The 21339-nt window shown below is 42.5% G+C and overlaps 2 protein-coding genes across 10 annotated transcripts in view; one reads left to right on the top strand and one right to left on the bottom strand.

Annotated features, from left to right (window-relative positions):
- Window positions 1-10074, bottom strand: part of ERC2 (ELKS/RAB6-interacting/CAST family member 2) — a 993593-nt gene extending 983519 nt beyond the window's left edge. For 8 of the 9 annotated variants that reach the window (XR_009732518.1, XR_009732519.1, XR_009732517.1 and 5 more), the window contains exon 1: window positions 9986-10074. The gene's annotated coding sequence lies outside the window, so the exon portion shown is untranslated. The remainder of the gene's footprint in view (window positions 1-9985) is intronic. The other variant, XM_061396629.1, reaches the window with a different exon arrangement.
- On the top strand, window positions 8922-20748 carry LOC133234949 (serine/arginine repetitive matrix protein 2-like). The gene is made up of 4 exons (XM_061395647.1): window positions 8922-9008; window positions 9705-10564; window positions 10754-10881; window positions 17580-20748. Exons 1-3 carry the CDS (start codon window positions 8922-8924, stop codon window positions 10773-10775), a joined length of 969 nt encoding a protein of 322 aa, XP_061251631.1. The 3' UTR covers window positions 10776-10881; window positions 17580-20748.
- The last annotated feature ends 591 nt before the right edge of the window (window positions 20749-21339 follow it).

Below are 21339 nucleotides of genomic sequence, written 5' to 3'. Positions count from 1 at the left end.
GTGGAGAAGGGATGTGCAAGATGTTAAAAGCAGAACTTGAGGCACAGTCCTGGGAAACAAGGCCAGTCAAGTGCTAAGGAAATCCAGCTAGAGCAGAAGTTGAACTGGCCCAAGACAGGGGTAACCAATTACATCAGCAATTAAGTCAGTGAGAGAGTAGCCTCGAATTTCCCCAGCTGAGACACAGTGAGTAGCGATTCATGCAGAGAATTTGGCCCTACCCATAAAAAAGAGACAATCTGGCTCTTGCTGGTGCCTTTTCCTTGACATTGGTGGGGCTCAGTGGTTGCTTCTGTTGTTACCATGTGAAAACACTCTCCTACTACACCCAGTGATAATTCAACAGCCTGAGAGTCAGGCAGATGTGGGTTCAAGTTCTCGCTTTTCCACGGCATGAACTTTAAGCAAGTTCCTCTGCTCATTTATTTAATCAACAAATACTTATTTAGCAACCACAATGTATCAAAGATTCTACTAAGCACTGGGGGTTAAAGTGCAAATAAGCACTTTGCCTTCTAAGTAAAAGGCAAAAATTCTTGCCTTCATAGGTTATCAAATTCTTTGAGTCTCAGTTTCCTCACCTATAAAATGGTGATCATATACCTACCATTATAGGCACTATGAGATGAGGAATATAAAACACCTACCACACAGTAAATGCTCATAACTGGTATCCTTCATAGAACAGAGAAAACTTATTCACAAACCCCAACTACAGTGTAAGCTCCAAGTGAGGAACTATCTATGGTTCATCCATATAGCTTCAGTACCTATCACATAGTAGATGCTCAATAAATATTTCACAAATCAATGAATGAGCCCTCAATCCACAGTAGCCATTATTATGGTAACTGAAAACAATCATTCTTTCCTGAGCCACTGAGGTTCTATTATCTTAAAAAGCAATAGGGCATTAAATTAAACACTTTTTTTTAAAAAAGTAAGGTGTGCTACACAATATTTATTTGGACTTTTTTTTTTAACATGAGAGCAATGGCAACCCACTCCTGTACTCTTGCCTGGAAAATCCCATGGATGGAGGAGCCTGATAGGCTGCAGTCCATGGGGTCGCGAAGAGTCAGACACGACTGAGCGACTTCACTTTCACTTTTCACTTTCATGGATTGGAGAAGGAAATGGCAACCCACTCCAGTGTTCTTGCCTGGAGACTCCCAGGGATGGCAGAGCCTGGTGGGCTGCCGTCTATGGGGTCGCATAGAGTCGGACACGACTGAAGCGACTTAGCAGTAGCAGCAAACATAGTTAAGTATTCCAATTCACGGGGTTCCCCCAGTGGCTCAGGGGTAAAGAATTTACCTACAATGCAGGAGACACAGGTTCGATACCTAGGTTGGAACATCCCCTGGAGAAGGAAATGGCAACCCACTGCAGTATTCTTGCCTGGGAAATTCCATGGACAGAAAAGCCTGGCGGGCTACAGTCCATGGGGTCGCAAAAGAGTCAGACACAACTTAGCGACTAAACAACAACATTCCAAATCGTAAAACCTATGAGTACAGAGACCTACACAGACAGTAAATATACATGCTGCCTTCTATTTTTCTAAGAACAAAGTAAGGACAAGCTGGCCAGGCCTCAGGTTGATCTAGAAGACACTTCAAAAGCAAGTTAAATAAAGTTTAGCAGATAAACTAAAGATGCTAAAGATTGCTAAAAGATGATCTATTAGTAAAGAGAAGTTCCTTAAAATGCTGCATAAACAATCACAAAATCTCAATAGCTTAAAACAACAAAGGTTTATTTCACTATAACATATAGTCACATTATATGTCCAACGCCAACTGACTGGAAGATTTGTTCATTTAGTAACTTAGGGACTATGGCACACGGAGGCTCCATCTCAACAGGCGTTGCCATGATCATCACAGCAGAAGACAGTATTGGACGGTCTCACACTGGAAATTAAGTGTTCTAGAAATAGAGGTGACACAAGTCACTTTCAACATATACCTAGAGAAAAAGTAGCCATGGTGAACACTAACAATCTCTACCCTCAGTTCAGTTCAGTTCAGTAGCTCAGTCGTGTCTGACTCTTTGCCATCCCATGAACCACAGCAAGCCAGGCCTCCTTGTCCACCACCAATCTCTACCCAGGATGATACTAAAATCAGCAAGCTGTGGAATAACAAAGTGATTTGTTAAAGAGGATGCTCCAATAAAACATCTGGACAACTCTAAGATTCACATAATCCTGGACCTGGGAGAACATGTAGGGAGCATTTCAGAGCAGTAGCCTCAATATAAAGACATCCCAGACTACATAAACCCGGGCCTTGAATTTTCAGAGCAACTCTACTTTTTTCTATATTAAACTGAAGGTCCAGACAACTTTTTATTCAGGAAACAAAAGTTCCTACAGCTGAAAAACATTTGAAAACCACTAATGTAAACCAAATCCTTTATTTTATAGATTAAATAAAGTAGAGAAACAGGGGGAAAGGAGGCCCAGGAAGTTAAATTGACCCTACCCCACCTCTAAGAAAGCACCAAAATGTTTAGCAGATGCGGAAAAAAGTCCACGGACAGAATTCATTGTGCTATTGCACCACTCTCTGGCCTTACCCTTCATCTCTGCTACCTTTAACTGGTGCAGTAGAGCCAGACCCAGATCAAAATCATGTCATACAAGGTCATCAAGGGTTCAATAAATGATACAGACAAGTAGAAGTCCCCATCTATTGCACTAAATAATGATTCACATCCCATTAACAGTTCTCTATGTTACTCATTCCCTACTTCCTGGCAAATGTGAAACCATTAGTAGAAGTTAATACTAACCTTCAGAAGACTTTAGTTTTGTTCTCAGAAGACAACATGTTAATAGCTGACTATGATTTGCGTTCAGTTAGTTCCAGTCTCTTCTCACATTGCCAACTCACCTTTGTGTTGAGCTTTTCCTCCAGTTTCATTCACACTAAAGCACTGGGTGACATCACTTAAGTCTCAGTGGTCCTCCAAACTCCAGTCTCTGTCTTTGTCAAGTCATGGTATACAGTGGCCCCTCATCTGCAGAAGATTGGCTCCTAGAATGCCCATGGATACCAAAATCCAAGGATGTTCAAGTCCCTTACAGTCAACCCTCCAGACTCAGAATCTCCATATACTGAGGGCCAGCTACATTCTTTTTCCCAGTAATAAAACTCAAACTTTTCAGCCTGGAATCCAGTTTCCTCCCTCAATTTTACTCCAAACTACTTCTCCAACAGAGTCTCTATTGTGGTACTTATCTGCCCAGCCAAAGGCAGTATGATGACCCTAAAAGTCAAAATGACTCAGTAATGAATCCTAGATCTTGTGCAAATGCCTTAATCTGATTTTCATATTCTCACCCTTGAAATAGGTATGATAGCATCTATTTGCAGAGGCTCTTGAGAAGTTATAAGTATCAGTGAAGATTATGTTTGACTACAAGTAACAAATAGTAGCTTACAACTAAGGAGGTTATTTGTTTTAAGTAATAAGAAGTATTGATTTAACAGGGAAAGGCAGTCTAGGCTTGTACTATGGCTCAACAATGTCATCAAAACCAACAGCCTTCCAGGTTCCAGCTTTGTCATGTTTCATATATGCTACCCATCTCCTGAGGTACCTGTACACAAGTCAAGAAGCAGAAGTTAGAACCAAATATGAAAAAAACTGACTGGTTCAAAATCAGGAAAAGAGTATGACACGGTTGTATACTGTCACCTGCTTATTTAACTTCTACACAGAGTACATCACTCGAAACACCAGGCTGGATGAATCACGAGCAGGAATCAAGATTGCTGGGAGAAATATCAACAATCTCAGCTCTGCAGATGATACCACTCCAATGGCAGAAAGTGAAGAGGAACTAAGAGTCTCTTGATGAGGGTGAAAAAAGAGAGTGAAAAAGCTGGTTTAAAACCCAACATTCAAAAAACTAAGATCATGGCATCTGGTCCCATCACTTCATGGCAAGTAGAAGGGGAAAAAGTGGAAGCAGTAACAGATTTTATTTTCCCGGGCTCCAAAATCACTGTGAGCAGTGGCTGGACCCATGAAATTAAAAGATGCTTGCTCCATGGAAAGAAAGCTATGATAAACCTAGACAGCGTATTAAAAAGCAGAGACATCACTTTGCCGACAAAGGTCTGTACAGGCAAACCTATGGTTTTTTCAGTAGTCATGTATAAATGTGAGAGTTGGACCATAAAGAAGGCTGAGCACCGAAGAACTGATGCTTTCAAATTGTGGTGTGAAAGAAGACATTTGAATCAGTTCTAATGAGGTGGATGAAACTGGAGCCTATTATACAGAGTGAAGTAAGCCAGAAGGAAAAACACCAATACAGTATAATAACGCATATATATGGAATTTAGAAAGATGGTAACAATAACCCTGTGTACAAGACAGCAAAAGAGACACTGATGTATAGAACAGTCTTATGGACTCTATGGGAGAGGGAGAGGGTGGGAAGATTTGGGAGAATGGCATTGAAACATGTAAAATATCATGTATGAAACAAGATGCCAGTCTGGGTTCGATGCACGATACTGGATGCTTGGGGCTAGTGCACTGGGACAACCCAGAGGGATGGTATGGGGAGGGAGGAGGGAGGAGGGTTCAGGATGGGGAACACATGTATACCTGTGGCGGATTCATTTTGATATTTGGCAAAACTAATACAATTATGTAAAGTTTAAAAATAAAATAAAATTAAAAACAAAAAAAAAGACACTTGAGAGTCCCTTGGACAGCAAGGAGATCAAACCAGTCAATCCTCAAGGAAATAAATCCTGAATGTTCATTGGAAGGACTGATGCTGAAGCTAAAGCTGCAATACTTTGGTCACTTGATGTGAAGAGATGACTCATTGGAAAAGACCCTGATGCTGGGAAAGGCTGAAAGTTAAAGGAGAAGGGGGTGGCAGAGGATGAGATGATTAGACAGCATCACTGATTCAATGGATATGAATTTGAACAAAGTACAGGAGATAATGGAGCAAAGAGGAGCCGGGTGTGCTGTAGTCCATGGGATTGCAAATAGTCAGACATGAGTGAACAACAACAACAACTTATCTTTGTTAATGAAGTTGGCTGCTGCTCCTCAAGGCACTGCACCCATATTCCCCACAGCAAGAAGCAAAAAGGGGTCAAAGTATCATTATTAAGACCTGAGTTTCGTGGCCATTCACATAAGAGAGTTTGGGAGTGTAAGACAGGCATATTCCCATCTCAAACAAAATTGGAGTTCCTTTAGTGAGAAAGGAGAGAATGAATACTAGATAGGCAATCAGAAAGTAGGCCTACCCCAATATTAAATGATATATTTACCAATATATCCAAATATTAAATGATATATTTCACATAAAGTGCTAAACAGAGTGGAGAGTACCTAGCACATAATTAACTGCTTAATAAAAGCTAGGCTATAATTACTATTATTATAATTATTATAGTTATTATCACCTTATTATTCACCCCTCTAGCCAAATGAAATAACTCATTATATCCAGATGTGCACCTTACACTTGCACTATATCCCCTGTTCTATCTCTAACACTACCACTGCTTCAAGGAAGCAGGAAAATGCCATTTCATCTACAAAGTGTTTCCTGACACCTATTCCTTATAAGTTCTATGGTAACAGGATTCATATCAGATGATAACTCCTGAGCTCATCACTCCATTGAGCACAGTCCCTCAAACACAGTAGGTGCCTGGATTAAGTAATTCATGTATATACTCATGTATATATTCATACCTGCTTTTACAGTCAATCCTCTGGAATCAAACACGGTGTATTCCTGAAATGCAAAATACTATGTTTATATGTCATAAAAATAGGGGTAGGAGTGACGGGAAGACTGCATTCTCCAAGAATGAGAAGAAAAAATTTAAAAATTCTAAAAAAAAAAAATTATTCTTTTTACACATTGTAGGAGTTCAGATTATAGTTCATTAAATATTCTCTCCCCAACTACGGGCAGAGTCTACTTTTAACCATGGATGTTGGGCTTCACCATCTAACTTGGTATATCCAAAAATATCATTAATGGAAATGACATTAGCTTGTACAGTTTGACTTGGCTCTTAAATACACTGATCTGCCATGAGAAGAGCATGCCCCACGTAGCTTTCAGCCTGGGCCCCAGAACACAGGTGGAACAGCCCAGGATCCAAGCTACAACCTACAGCAGAGCCATCACAGGAGCCCAACCCCGATCAGCCAAAAATAAGAGTCAACAGACAGACTCATGAGGGTGAGAATAAATACCTGTTGCTGTAAGTCCAGGAGTTTTGTTACACAGCAAAAGGTGATTAATTTTTCTTTTACCATTTGATATAATTTCACGTTTCTTACATAATCATTCATTTTGCTCCTTTTTTTCTCATAAAAAAGCAGTGATTGAAGCATCTCTGTCTTTGGTACACCTAATGATTTTTATCTTTGGATCAACTATTTTAAATTTATAAGACCTACATTATCATTAATAGCAATGCTTCTGTTTTCCTTTTGTTCTACTATCTTTCTAAAACAAGGAAAATCACAATAAAGTATCAAGGAATAATATAAACATTGCTAAAACTCAACTGTTGGCTGGCAGATAGATCTCCCATATGACAGCCAACGTGTTAAGCTATTAGCTGATAAAAAGGGGTTATTAAAGGAAGTCCTGCTGCTGCTGCTGCTAAGTCACTTCAGTCGTGTCCAACTCTGTGCAACCCCATAGACGGTAGCCCACCAGGCTCTCCCATCCCTGGGATTCTCCAGGCAAGAACACTGGAGTGGGTTGCCATTTCCTGCTCCAGAAAGGAAGTCCTAGTAAAACAAATAAAAATGTTAATTGTACAAAGTCAACACTACCAAAATCAAATACTATCTATTGAGGTGAATTTGTAGACTCCAATACCATTCATCTAAACTCACTTTTCAGGATACCTATTTTGGCAAGCCATGACCATTGAGTTTCATCAATGGGAAGAAGACACTGAAAGGCTAAAGTCTGTGGCTTTTGTTACATAAAAAAGCAAGAGAGCCATATTGTTTTAATAGGATAATTTTAAACATAACTATATTTAATCACTAATTAAAAAGAATCCCTTTGTAAGTGGAAAAGAAAATAAAATTCCTATCCTTTAGAGAAGAAAAAATAAAGCCAGTTAAATGAAAAGAGTATGTATTCAACTAAGACTTATTCACAACTCCAGGTGGAACCTTAATGTATCAAGGAAGATGGAAGAGTGTGCATGTTATTTTGTTTTACTTTCTTTGAAGTCATCATTAAGTCTGGAACCAAATTTCCTTCGGGCTAGAGTTGACATACTGGAAATGTACAACACACATAGTTATCTCATTTGCTTGATGGTAGAAGAAAGAGCCTTCAAAGTGGCGAGGCAAACAGCACAGTGAAAAGACCATTAATATCACAGTGGACTCTTAACAGAATAAGCCCTATGTAAGCTGGAAGAGTACACACTCCAGACTGAACCCATGCAGACTGCAGAACCAGAATTTGAATTCAAAGCCATGCCCAACGTCACGGGGTCTGGATCAGAGAAACATGGGCTCAAGTTCTCACTCTCACACTAAACTGTAGCAATATACCTAATTTATTTTTGTTTCCTTATCTATAATTTGGGGATAATAATAGTCCTACCTACCTCATAAGGGCTCCTCAGATGGTAAAGAATCTGCCCACAATGCAGGAAGATCCCCTGCAGGAGGAAATGGCAACCCACTCCAGTATTCTCACCTGGAGAATCCCATGGACAGAGAATCCTGGCAGACTACAGTACATGGGGTCACAAAGAGTCAGACACAGTTGAGTGACTAACACACACACACACACACCTCATAGGGGCTCTGCAGGATTTAACAAAGGAAATACATGTAAAGTACCCCTAAAGTGCTTGCATATGCAATAATAATGATGATGATAATTAACAAACCTGGCTCCTACATGAGGACTATTCTAATCAGTGTACTCTAGCCCACAATCTGTTCATGATATGTTCAATGCAGAGCTTTATATTCACATTCAGGTACGTCTTCTGTAAGGGGACAGCTCTCTGGATCAATCAGTAATTTTTCCACTGAATTAAGGGAGAAGAGTATTGAAAAATTAGCCATTCACTAATAGAGAGTTGAGAAGGATCTGGTCTTCTACCCACAATCCATCCACCCTTGAAAATCTTGCTGGTGAAAGCCACGCTTTCATCACGATTCACACACCACCCTCCCAAACTGTGAAGGCTTTAATTAAAGCAGAGATGCAAACCAACAAGATGGCTCATCTTAGAAGCAAATTCACCTTAAAGGCAAACTCATCTACCCTCCAGAAAGCATCTGGCTTGACCCCACTGCCACCTCCAAACTGGAAGTGAAGAAGGCAGGTTTCACTTCCAGAAGTTGAGTTACACCATCAAAAACTAAAAGAATCCCTTCTATTCACGGTAATTCAAATAAAGCATGTTTGCCTGCTTTGAAAATATCTTTATAAATCCCCCCCCCCCCATAGAGCAAAGAGCTAAGTACTGTATACTGAGAAACAATGTGACTTTACAAGGGCAAGATTGACCATAGGAGACAAAGTGCCACACCCTTTTCCAGAAAGCTCAAGAGTAAATGGTATCTCTTCTAAAGCAGCTGCAATTCTAGAGAAATCGGTTGACAATTCTAATCCCCAACACACTCTCCCATTTCATCCTTTATACAGATTCATTTCATTTTCATTTCTAAGCCAATGGCCTGAGCATCCCCAACTACTACAACTAAAACGGGGGTGACAAATACAAGTGAAGCATTCTTGCTTCTGAGCCCATTTTTGAAGAGTTTTCTTCCCGCTTGTCTGCCTCTCACAGCTGGAACCTCATACCTGGTGTAAACCAATAGTTAAGGAAAACCACTGATTTAAAAAGCCAACCAGGAAACTAACCATGACAAGTGGGAACTGCCCTCCTCTCTCAAGCATTGATTGGCTCTTGAGGTTCCAGCGGTCCCCGTTCTGCCCACATAAGTGGCAGGTGTGGCTGTCAATCACGGAGGGAGCTGACAATTCACCGCTCCGGGAGTAAATTGCCTTTCATCCAGCAAAGGCAGGTAGCCGCCTAAAATCGATCTGCTCGTAACAGAGGGGACCCTCCCTCTGAGGCAAGGAGAAAAGAGACCCTTAAGTACAAAATTAAAAAGGCAGGGCCGATCCGAGTTTACGAGAGCTGTTTTATTATCCCGCACCAAAGCAGCCCTAATCTTCACTGTCCTAAGATGATCTTTCAAAGGCTCCGACAATAATTTAAAAATAAAATGAATAGGTACAACCCTCTAAGTATCCCTTCTCTTGTATAATTCGGAGATGGGAAAGGGGAGAGAAAGCAGGTCGTTCAGTTTAATTTCACATCGTATTCGTCTTCATGGACCACCACACCACCTCCTACTCCTCGCCAATAAATCCGGCTTCATTTTCCCTGACACAGATTTTTTTTTTTTTTAAACACGCTCCCCTCGGACCCCACCGAAGCAGCCAGGTACCCCACCCCCTGGGCTGGGGCTCCACCTTCCTCTACTTTGTTCTGCCTGGGGATTTCCCGAGACCCTTGCCCCTGCGAACACCCCCACCCTTCAAGGCAAAAGGGGGAGAAGCCAGGCGAAAGAGGGGGAGCAGAAAAGAAGAAAGGCGAGAGCAGTCTGGGTGGCTGCCGGGGAGGGACTGCGGGAGGTAGCCCGGGCCGCCGGGTCGAGCGAGCAGCGCCCGCGCGCCGGAGGAAGCCGTGCACTTGTTCCAATCCGGGGGTTTCTACATCAAGACAAATCCGCCCTTAGGCCGCCCCATCCTTCCCCCCGCCCCAGCAAGCCCAAGTAGAGGCGGGTGGTTCACCCCTCGGCTACCCCCGATAACGCATTGCAGCTCCCCACGAGTGAGGGGGACCCGGCACGAGGGATGCCCCGGAACGGCCGCCCCGAGGGAGCCGGGCGCCCAGCGGCCCCGGCCCCGACGTCTCACCTTTCTGATGCTCGCCCCGGGGCCGTCCCACATGGATTTTTACAACCTCACGTCTCCTTGGCCCCGGGCGGCCGGGAGGAGCCGGAGCCGGCGCCAGAGCCGGAGCCCGAGCGTGCAGGAGCGGGAGGAGGAGAAGGAGGAGCGGGGCGGGGAGGGAGGGAGCCAGCGAAGGAGGAAGGGCGCCGCTCGCAGGGCCGAGGCCGGGCGCCGGGCCGGGCGGGGCCGACGGCCGAGGGGGCGGCACCCGCCGCAGTCCCGAGACGCGCGCTCGCGCGGGCGCAACCAGACCTGCGCTCCGCCGCGCCCCCAGCCCCGCCGCTCCGCGCGCTCTCTCGCTCGCTCGCTCGCTCTCCGCGGCCCTGACTCACATTCCCAGCATTCCCGAGGAGCCGCTAGGGGGGCCGGGGCAGGGACGCGGGCACCTCCGCGGGGGGCAGCAGAGAGCGCCCGGCCCGGGCGGGGTGCGGGCGCTGGGGGTTTTCAAGCGCCTCTTCCCGGGAGGCCACAGTCTCTGAGCTTCTATCTCCATCTCATGTTCCCGATGCTCCTTGCCGGGTACCCACCTCCAAAAGCTGCCAGGTACTCCGGGGAAATAGGTGGCTCCAGCGACACGGACAGGGATGACACTTGGTGGAGGGGATGCAACTATCTTTCAAGTTAAGCTGTAGAGTGGGAATCGAGGTTTCCTTACCCTGGCACCCTCCCATTAGTTTAATTTTCTTTGGGAGGCTGAAGGGATTTCACAAAGCATATACTTGTTCCTTCAAGGAAAGAAGAGAATGGAAGATGAATGGAGCAAGGAAAAAATACCAACATCATCATCATCATCATAGCTGCCATCATTCACTGAGTGCCTCGTCTGCACCCAGCAAAGTGTGTGCATTATCCTATTTAAGGTAGGACGATGGTGTCAGTTCATTCACATTCATAAACACTTGTAAATACACCTCAGTATAATGTGCATGAGGAGTTGGACAGGGTTTGCATTGGAAAAAGCTCCCACCCAACAAGTCTGGAGCCTCAACTGCTACCATTGTCTATTCAGGGAGTCCAAAGGTCATGGAAATCTCCAGATTTGGGCTCTTTCACTGAATAGTCAATTTGCAGGACTAAAGCAGTGATTTCCTTCCTATTTCAGTGAGTCTTCTGGACGTTCAAATGAAGCAAATCCAGACATGGGATGTCTGGGTGAGCAGAGGTATGGAATCATCCAAGACCAGGAATGACTTCTTTTTTCTTTCTCTCAGAATTCAAATGTTAAATGAAGGACTTTGCCTGTGAAACAGGAGCATGCCTTCCTGTCTCAGTCCAAGTGCCCTAGTCCTTAAGCCTTTCTTTGTGTGTGTAGGTGCATGCCCTTCAGTCTTAACTCTTTGCGACCCCAGGGACTATAGCCCTCAGGCTCCTCCCTCCATGGGATTTCCCAGGCAAGCATACTGGAGTGGGTTGCTATTTCCTTCTGCAGGGGATCTTCCCACCCCCAAAATCAAACCCACCTTTTGTCTCCTGCATTAACAGGTAGATTTTTTTTTAATCACTGTGCCATCTGGAAAGCCCAAACTTTCCTTTTACAACTGGTATTTAAGATTTTTCACAGACTCATGGCCCCTGAGGTCTCTTTGCCCACATTCTCTTCCGTCAGTCACCAAAAAAATCAGCACTCATTCTATTGACCTGCGTGCTCTGTGGACAAAAGCAAGTTACACCTATTGTGTTTAGTTTGCCACGTACATTCATGATACCCTCAAGTGAAAGGTTTGCTGTATAGATGACTATATAAAGCCTTTTCAGGAGTCCTTTGAGTAGTCTTATAATCCCATGTCTTTCAAAATGTGACCAACATTTTATAGAGTACCTTTTATGTGCAGCACTTACGTCTTCTCAACTACTCTCACAAAAACTCTGTAAAATGTTGCTCTCTTTTAGAAAAATTGGATAACATGTCCAGCTAAGAGTGTATTTAAATTTATGCCTAAGGTTCACTACTCTTGGGCACCCTATCTCTTTTCCTTCGATCCTTGGATTCTAAACAGGAATGCTTGGACTTCATGGGGAGAGTTTGTTTCCCAGAGAGATCTATGGTTCTCAGCAGATTTCTTTCACATTGGGTCCTTGAAAAAGTAATGAATAATTGCTCTAAGGAGAAAGCAACTTCATATAGAACAAGGACTGGAAGCTTTATGGATCTTAAAAGTCACCTTTATCCTTTTGAGACTTAGCTTTCTTACCTGAAAAATTTTTTAAAGCTGAACCAAAGGATCTTAAGATCCCTTCTAGAACCAACATTCTCTAACTTGATATTTAAATATGTATATAAATACATCCGGTGTTCAAAATGCTTACAAGTAGCCCTTGAGGGCTAAGGACATAAAAGTGTAAAACGTGTTATGTTTTATAAAACCTGTACATAACAGGTTTGAGGTGCCATACGCTCCAGGTTCTTTGTTGGTTTTTTTCTGTTTTGCTTTGCTTTGTTGTTTTTTACATTTTTCTCCATCATGGTCAGAGGAAGCAAGTCAGAGGAAGCACACTTTGTGCAGGTACTTTTTCTCACATATTCATTCATTCATTCCCTCCACAAATAGTTACTAAGAATCTAGTCTGTACTAGTTCCTGCAGGTTCAGGGCCCCTGCCTTCAAGGATTGTACAGTATAGTTAAGTAGACAGACAAGAAAACAGACCGTTACAGTATCTCTTAGAAGGGACAAAGCTCTGAGAATTGTAGGAGCATAAAGGAAGGAAAAATGAAAAGGCTCGCTTAAAACTCAGCATCAGAAAACTAAGATCGTGACATCCGTTCCCATCACTTCATGGCAAATAGAAAGGGGGATAGTAGAAGCAGTGACAGATTTTCTTTCCTTGGGCTCCAGAATCACTGCAGATGGTGCTGCAGCCATGAAATTAGAAGATACTTCCTTCTTGGAAGAAAAGCTATAGCAAACAGAGACAGCATATTAAAAAACAGAGACATCACTTTGCCAACAAAGGTCTGCATAGTCAAAGCTATGGTTTTTCCAGTAGTCATGTATGGATGTGAGAGTTGGACCATAAAAAAGGCTGAGTGCTGAAGAATTGATGCTTTCAAACTGTGGTGCTGAAAAAGACTCCTGAGAGTCCCTTGGATTGCATGGAGATCAAATCAGCTAATCCTAAAGGAAATTGAACCTGAATATTCATTGGAAGGACTGATGCTAAAGCTGAAGCTCCAGTGCTTTGGGCACCTGATGCAAAGAGCTGACTCAATGGAAAGACTCTGATGCTGGGAAAAATTGAAGGTAAAAGGAGAAGAGGGAAACAGAAGATAAGATGGTTCAATGGCATCACCAAATCAATGGACATGAACTTGAGCAAACTCTGGGAGATAATGGAGGACAGGGAAGCCTGGCATGCTGCAGTCCATGGAGTCGTGAAGAATTGGGCACGACTTAGCAATTGAACACCAAAGGAAAGACGATCAACTTTTTGCCTTGAGGTTCATAAAAGACTTCCCAAGGAAATGTCATCAAATTTGCTTTCCATATCCAACTTTCCTGCCCTATCCTGTGCTCAGTCTGAAGCAGCAGTCTGGATGCTCTGTGAACCCAACCAGAGGAGATCAAATCTGGTGGACACTGGCCTCTGGGTGAGTTGTTACAGACTGTCTCCACAGTATTTGAAACTGTGCCATGAGAATAAGTCAGCCAGTTGGTACTGAACAGTGAGCTGGCAGACCATGGTGGTCCAACTCAGAACCATGGCACCTAAAACCATGATGCCAAGGAAAGCTGGTCTGTGGAAAGGAGAATAGAGAGCCATATGGACAGAAACCAAGATGCCTAAAAGGCCTGAAAGACTGAGATTGCTAGCTGTTTACTTGATATCCCCAGTATAGGTATCTAACTAGCATCCCAAACTTGATTTATCCTAAACAGGACTCTGGATTTTTATTACTACATACCAAGCCTCTTCTCTTTCAGAATTGCCCATTAGATTAACCATACCACTATTTAACTAGTTGCTCAGGTCCAAACTGAAGAGCAGCTCTGATTTCTCCTTTTGCTGATTTCATAGCCACCCCACCAGCCAGTTCTGTTAGCTCTACCCAGGGCCATATCAGAGCCTGAAGCAAAAGCGAAACTGTTTATAAGTAACCCAGAACAATCATTCGCCATGAGAAGAATCTAGTTAGCTGAGAAACAAAATGCCTAAACAACTCACAGTTATCTAGCTTTCTTAGGCATTAGGTAATGTGTCAGTTCAGTTCAGTTCAGTCGCTCAGTCGTGTCCGACTCTCTGCGACCCCATGAATCACAGCACGCCAGGCCTCCCTGTCCATCACCAACTCCTGGAGTTCACTCAGACTCACGTCCATCGAGTCAGTGATGCCATCCAGCCATCTCATCCTCTGTCGTCCCCTTCTCCTTCTGCCCCCAATCCCTCCCAGCATCAGGGTCTTTTCCAATGAGTCAACTCTTCACATGAGGTGGCCAAAGTATTGGAGTTTCAGCTTCAGCATCAGTCCCTCCAATGAACACCCAGGACTGATCTCCTTTAGGATGGACTGGTTAGATCTCCTTGCAGTCCAAGGGACTCTCAATGTGCACATATCTCTTTACAAGATAGATTTTAGTTCAAGAGAAGTATCACTGGACTGCCACAAAAGAAAAAAAGGCCCCATTACCTGATCAACTAGCACCTCTATCACTACAACTGATTGGATCAGAAATAATCACCTGACCCTTAGGAAGCCCATCTATTGGCTCAGCTAAGCCAATCTAAGCCAGTTCTCTCTGCCAAAAATATTTTAAGAATTTTGTAGCCCTAAGCATCATACAAACATATCAAAACCCAACATTAAAAAATATATATCCTTTGCCCTGTAGAAATTTTTTAAAGTTTTCTTTAACTTTGCTTTTAAAATTATTTGACTAATCCATTTTATACACTTGTGGCTTTGTCCATAATTATCAAGCATTCTCAAGAATTATTGTGAGATGAAAAGAAAGATCTAACTTACAGTTGTTTTCAAATGAAATGTGTGTAAATATGTAAAGCCATAAATCTGTGTTCGGTAGATATTTATAATTAAACATTAATTCCCCATTTACAGTTTTCTGTATATCTGTAATCTCAAGGCATGCAAGTCTTTCAGAAGTTTGTAAAAAAAAAAAAAAAACAATGTTGATTAAATTCAAAATTATATCCATTTATTTAGTTCCTTGGTTTCCAGTAACTTTACATTTCTGTGATTCTGGCTACTCATGAAGTCTGACCACCTTTGCTGTCTTTGGGTTCCATGAGAGGACCCTATGTCCTTCCAATAGTTATATACCTTCTTTTTTCTGTCTCAGGTAGCCTGAGCAAGTTTCTCTTCCTTGCAGCCCCAAGTTCTCCCGGAATTGGAAAATCAGCTACCTAGTGCAATGGCGACCAACTCCAGTATTCTTGCCTGGAAAATCCCATGGGCGGAGGAGCCTGATAGGCTGCAGTCCATGGGGTCGCTAAGAGTCAGACACAACTGAGCGACTTCACTTTCACTCTTCACTTTCATGCATTGGAGAAGGAAATGGCAACCCACTCCAGTGTTCTTGCCTGGAGAATCCCAGGGATGGGGGAGCCTGGTGGGCTGCCATCTATGGGGTCGCACACGACTGAAGCGACTTAGCAGCAGCAGCAGCAGCAGTGCTTAGACAAAGCCCTTCAATCCAGTTCATCAGACTGCAAGGAGATCCAACCAGTCCATCCTAAATGAAATCAGTCCTGAATATTCATTAGAAGGACTGATGCTGAAGCTGAAACTCTAATACTCTGGCCACCTGATGCGAAGAACTGACTCACTGGAAAAGACCCTGATGCTCAGAAAGATTGAAGGCAGGAGGAGAAGGGGACAACAGAGGATGAGATGGTTGGATGGCATCACCAACTTGATGGACATGAGTTTGAGCAAGCTCCAGGAGTTGGTGATGGACAGGGAAACCTGGTGTGCTGCAGTCCATGGGGTTGCAAAGAGTCTGACATAACTGAGCAACTGAACTGAACTGAGCTTCTCAATGTTCCGGCACTGCTGAAAATGCCTATATTCATCTGTTATCTTTACGGCTCAGAATCTCTCTGAGCAAGAGAAAAACATTTGCCCAAAGGGTCGGTTCTTGGGAGAGAAAGCGTAACAAGCCACCAGTAATGCTTCCCTGATGGCTCAGATGGTAAAGAATCCGCCTGCAATGCAGGAGACCTGGATTTGATCCCTGGGTTGGGAAGATCCCCTGGAGGAGGGCATGGCAACCCACTCCAGTATTCTTGCCTGGAGAACTCCATGGACAGAGGAGCCTGGTGGGCTACAGTCCATAGAGTGGCAAAGAGTCATACACGACTGAGCAACTAAGCACAGCACAGCACAATGTTTCTTGAAACCAAAATGATCTCCTTTACCCAACTTAACCAAGGATCTCGAAACTCTACAAAATACCTGCTTTAGGGTACATATTTGAAAACTCACTGAGATAAATGTCTGAATAATCATGCTGAGTGCTCTATACATATAAGCCATTATTCAGTAATAGAAGAATTGTTCATGTGAATTTGAAGAGTGGAATCACAGTTGTATGGCAAAAATAGATGTTACGGCCCATTAATCAGCCTGCCTCAGGACAGGGGCCAGTGCTAAAGGTAAAACAGGGCCTGGACCCAGGAAACAGGGAAGGGTGCTTGTTTCCCTTCCAAGTGTTGGGTATATATCCTACCACCTACAAAAGTGGCTCAGATTACTGAATGTTCTACCACCAAGCAACCCGTCAAAGCTTCATAACTTACGTTGCCAAAAATTCACGCCTTTCTTGAGACAGACTTTGGATCCTGTTCTGAGAAACAGAATTCTTTTCCAAACAAAAGCCTTAACTACACAATTAAATTAAAGGGAATGAATTTGCTTGGAGGAGAAAAATGAAAGAAAACAAGTTATTTTAAATGATAAAAATATGTAGTCAGTTGGCAACAGCTTCAGAATGACTGCTCCTTGTTCTAATGAGATACGCTATCAACTGAACATTTAAGTTACTTGTTTAGGACCTTTTTTACTTAACCTTTTAAAAGAAAAAAAAAATTTTTTTAACTTACAAAAGAGGAGCTGGTTATAAAATAAAAGGCCAGCATTCCAGAAGAGGTGAAAATCTACACTCATAGACAACTTTTAACAGCCTAATATATATTCTCTTGGATTTTTTGAATGTATATTTTTAACAAAAATTGGGTCTAGTTATGGTTTTGACTTTCAGTATCACTTATACCCTTCTAGCTTTAGACCTCACTCTTCTAGCTTCAGATATTTTCACATTGTATCCCCTCCTTGGCCACAGTGGTTGCTACAAAGGCTAAACATGTGGCCACAGTCAGACCAATCAGAATCCTCTCCTGGGATTTTTTTCGATAGGACCTCTGCTTTGTTTTGTTGTTTTAACTTTTTATTTGGTATTGGGGTATAGCCGATTAATAATGTTGTGATGGTTTCAGGTGAGTGGTGAAGGGACTCAGCCATATATATACATGTGGCTATTCTCCCCCAAGCCCCTCTCCTATCCAGGCTGCCGCATAACATTGAGGAGCTCTGTTCTTTTCTAGGCAAGGAGCTATAACGATGTGATAACAGAGTTGGCAGCATCCATGACTCCACTGCCATGGAAAAGTTTCTCCATGGCTGTCTCCTACCTGCAATCAAGAGAATCCTCATATACATATTCTTCTGCAATTTTATTTTCTTCAGCTAAAACTACATCATGGACAGATTCCATGTCAGGGCAAATCTCCCTCTTCCCTTTCAATAGCTGAATATAGTCAATTCTGTGGATGAATGTTTGTGACTTTTTTCTAGCATCAAGAACATAAGAAGGTTTTACAAGTGATAAACACAGAAAAATATATTCAGACAGAAGAGCTGCAGCCACATCTTAAGTGATGATGATTGTTATGCAAATGAGGGACCAGCACTAATAAAGTTTAAGTAGCACTTATTCCCCAACCACCCATGCAGGACTCATTATCCTTGCTTTAGTGAGACTACTTTGTGCCATTTAATACCACCTCTGCTAGATGACTAAGGCCTATGCCTTCTGCATCCCAGTTTCTCTACCAATCTACTAGTAAATTTGAACTCATCCATTCATTCCAAGGATCTTTAAACCTCTGTTAGAGGAACATTTTGAGGAAAGTTGAGAGGAGGTATACATTTGCATTAGGTATCGAGGCCTGGAACCATAAGTACTGCTGCAACTGCTGCTACTAAGTCGCTTCAGTCGTGTCCGACTCTGTGCAACCCCATAGACAGCAGCCCACCAGGCTCCGCCATCCCTGGGATTCTCCAGGCAAGAACACTGGAGTGGGTTGCCATTTCCTCCTCCAATGCATGAAAGTGAAAAGTGAAAGTGAAGTTGCTCAGTCATGTCCGACTCCTAGCGACCCCATGGACTGCAGCCCACCAGGCTCCTCCATCCATGGGGTTTTCCAGGCAAGAGTACTGGAGTGGGTTGCCATTGCTTTCTCCTACTGTCTAATTTGAAGGGCTAAAGATCTGATACCCAGTGTTTCAACTGTGCAGTTTCCAAGACATGGAGCAACTGTAATAAAGAGTTAGACTCCGGCTTTGTGGTCCACAGTGAGAGAATCTAGTCCTAGTCCCTCCCTTTATGATACCATGTGTTCTTGGACAATTTGCTTAACCCCTCTCAGCCTGTTTTCTCATGAGAAAAAAGGGAGATAGATGATTAACAGTACTTGTCTCACAAGCAACTTGAAAAAATTAAGTAAGAAATTGAATAGGAATTCCTATGACTGTGTTGGGCCCATAGTAAATGCTCAATAAATAGACATTAAAATATCATCTTCGTGATATACAGTAAATTCAGTTATCTGGGATGTATGCTGTTTCCACTTTGCAAGTTTTTCAACTGCCAGTGTGACTTTAAAAAACTGTTCTTTTTAAAGTTTTAGAACATGCTTGAAAAGCTGGGTGCTAGCCAGGATACAGTTGGAAGCAAAACAGTCCTAAAAATAAGAAAAAGATGCATGACTTTTTAAATGTTGGGTTTCTCTTTAAAAGCAAAATTATACTGTGAGTAAAGATCAAAATTCATTCTTTCTGTGACCTCGTTCAAAAATGAAGTTTATTGGAGCATGATGCCTGTCAGATGTTGTTTAGAGTGGCGTGTGCCCTTCTCATGACATATGAACATACGCTGCACGTCTGGAGTTTTTTCTAGCAGGTGTTTCAGGCTGAAGAAGGAAGACAGGCCTACATTCGACTACAACACTCACAGTACTCAGGCCTTTCCTGGATTATGTTCTACAAAGTACAGACAGGTACAAAAAGGATAATTTTCTAGAGCCGTAAAGCAAATAGTTTATGAAATAAAATTCAAAAGCCTTTCCTGTAACAGTTTTGAGGTCTCAGAAATTCAGACTAATATCCATAGAAAATCCACAGTGGAACATACTGCAACCTGATTTGGGATCTGATTTAATACATTCTAAGAAATGGGCTCTTTCTTGCCATTGCTTATCACCCTCCTTTCCCACCACTGGCTTAGTACTTCTGTCCAGCTTTAAGCCTCAACTCAGCTGGCATTTCCTCTGCAAGCTCTCCCCTGAGCCCTCAGTTAGGTACCTGTGGTATCAAATCCCATTGCCCCCGTGCTTCTCTATGGCTCTTACTGTGACTTTAGTGGAATAACTGATGATTCATGATCTCAGTGCTCTTCACTTGACTATATGCTTCAGTTTCATCGGGAGTAAGTGCTGATCCCCTCAGGTCCACTGTCATGATTCAATAGATACCTGTTGAAATTTGAGAAGAAAAAATCTTTTATCCTATGAATTTCAAGTCAAAGAATGGAAATTCAAAGCGCAGCTGATTTTCTAAGTAACTCTCCTTATGAAGATTAGAAGAATGCCTTTATACAAAGTAACCCAAAAAACCACACAAAACTATAGCATTTGGTGTAATATCATCCATATTCTATGAAATTAATTGGTTATCAGGTTCAAGTGGAAGAAAGTGACAATTATAACAATTAGCACTAACTGGATGTGTAACTGGCTAGGTCCAAAAAATAATTAAAAGAGACTAAGAAAAGAGAGGGGTTTCAATGCCATAGCTTACCTCCCTGCAAAGGAACACTTAAAAATAAGAGTTCTAGACAAAAGCCAAAGTGCTTAGCAGGTCACTGATGCTGCTGCTCACCTTCTGAGCAGCAGCTGCTACATTAGATTTTAACATAACATTGAATAGAAAAAAAAAATCTGAGACAGCTTCTCCTACCCAGGGCCGAGTAGCATCTGATTTAGCTCCTCTCTGTGAGAGAAGATGCATTTATACCACAGGGCTGTCCATTCCGTTATTAAAAGTCAAAGGCTTAGGTCATTTTTTCCTATATGAAGACCAAAGTATGTCTAACTCTACCCATCGAAACCAGAATGAATGGATGTGTGAATATATTAATATTCATGAATTCTGAAACCCAAATGAGGCTTACTGCTCTATTCTAAAATAGAGTAAACCTCTAGGTTTCTTCATTCTGTCTGTGAATTGTGAGCAAGAATTTGGAAGCTTTTGTGTGAGTATGTGTATGTGTGTGCAGGTACCTTTGTTTAACAGAATTGTGTTTTGCCACATCAACATAAATTGTAGTGGGTTTATAAGATTCTGAAGGCTTACTCCACTGTAATTATTTTTATAACCTTTGTAAATTCTCAAAGTCATTAAAAATCAAAATGCTTAAACAAATTAAATTGTGGATTAGACCCATAGATCTGCCTCCTCTTTAATAGAAGACAAAGGATGGAAAAGAATCAAATGTTTTGTCTGTTTTGCCACAGCCCAGAACCTTTCTTCTTTGGGCAAGGAACTACACACCATAAGGAGTAATTCTTTAATTGCTTCTAATTATAGTAAATGCCCAATATGTCCTGGGTCTCCGGGAACATGACTAACACTTGCCTCACCTTGCAATGACTGCAGATGAAGTGTCGGTGAGGGCGTGAATGGAGGGCATCACCTCCACACTGCCTCCTCCTCTAACCTTACAGTTGAAATCAGGTGCCCACTAACATCAGTGGGCCTGGAGGCTCTTTCCAACAAGTGTTTGAGAATATTAGGGAAGCTCAGATATTGAGTCATTCTTGGAAGATATTTTAGGGGAAAGTGGGTTAGTCATTAGGGAACTATGGCTTTGGAGACCAAGAAACACCCAAATTCCACCCAAGTTCCAGCTCTAACTAAACCAGGTGACACTGGTCAGCTTACTCAGCCACTCAGTAGAATGAGGATAACATCTCATACAGTTGATCTGAGGATTCCATGAGCCGACTGATAGAAAACTTAGTGCAC

The sequence above is a fragment of the Bos javanicus genome, chromosome 22 (genome assembly GCF_032452875.1).
Source record: "Bos javanicus breed banteng chromosome 22, ARS-OSU_banteng_1.0, whole genome shotgun sequence".
Taxonomy (NCBI): domain Eukaryota; kingdom Metazoa; phylum Chordata; class Mammalia; order Artiodactyla; family Bovidae; genus Bos; species Bos javanicus.
Note: the sequence above shows the minus strand (reverse complement) of the source record. Positions and strands in the feature narration are given on the sequence as shown.

Coding starts and splice junctions, on each gene's coding strand:
- LOC133234949 (XM_061395647.1), top strand. CDS start 8,922: ATGACAAGTGGGAACTGCCCTCCTCTCTCAAGCATTGATTGGCTCTTG. Junction 9,009..9,704: donor TCTGCCCACATAAGTGGCAG/GTGTGGCTGTCA, acceptor TGCGGGAGGTAG/CCCGGGCCGCCGGGTCGAGC. Junction 10,565..10,753: donor CCACCTCCAAAAGCTGCCAG/GTACTCCGGGGA, acceptor TGTTCCTTCAAG/GAAAGAAGAGAATGGAAGAT.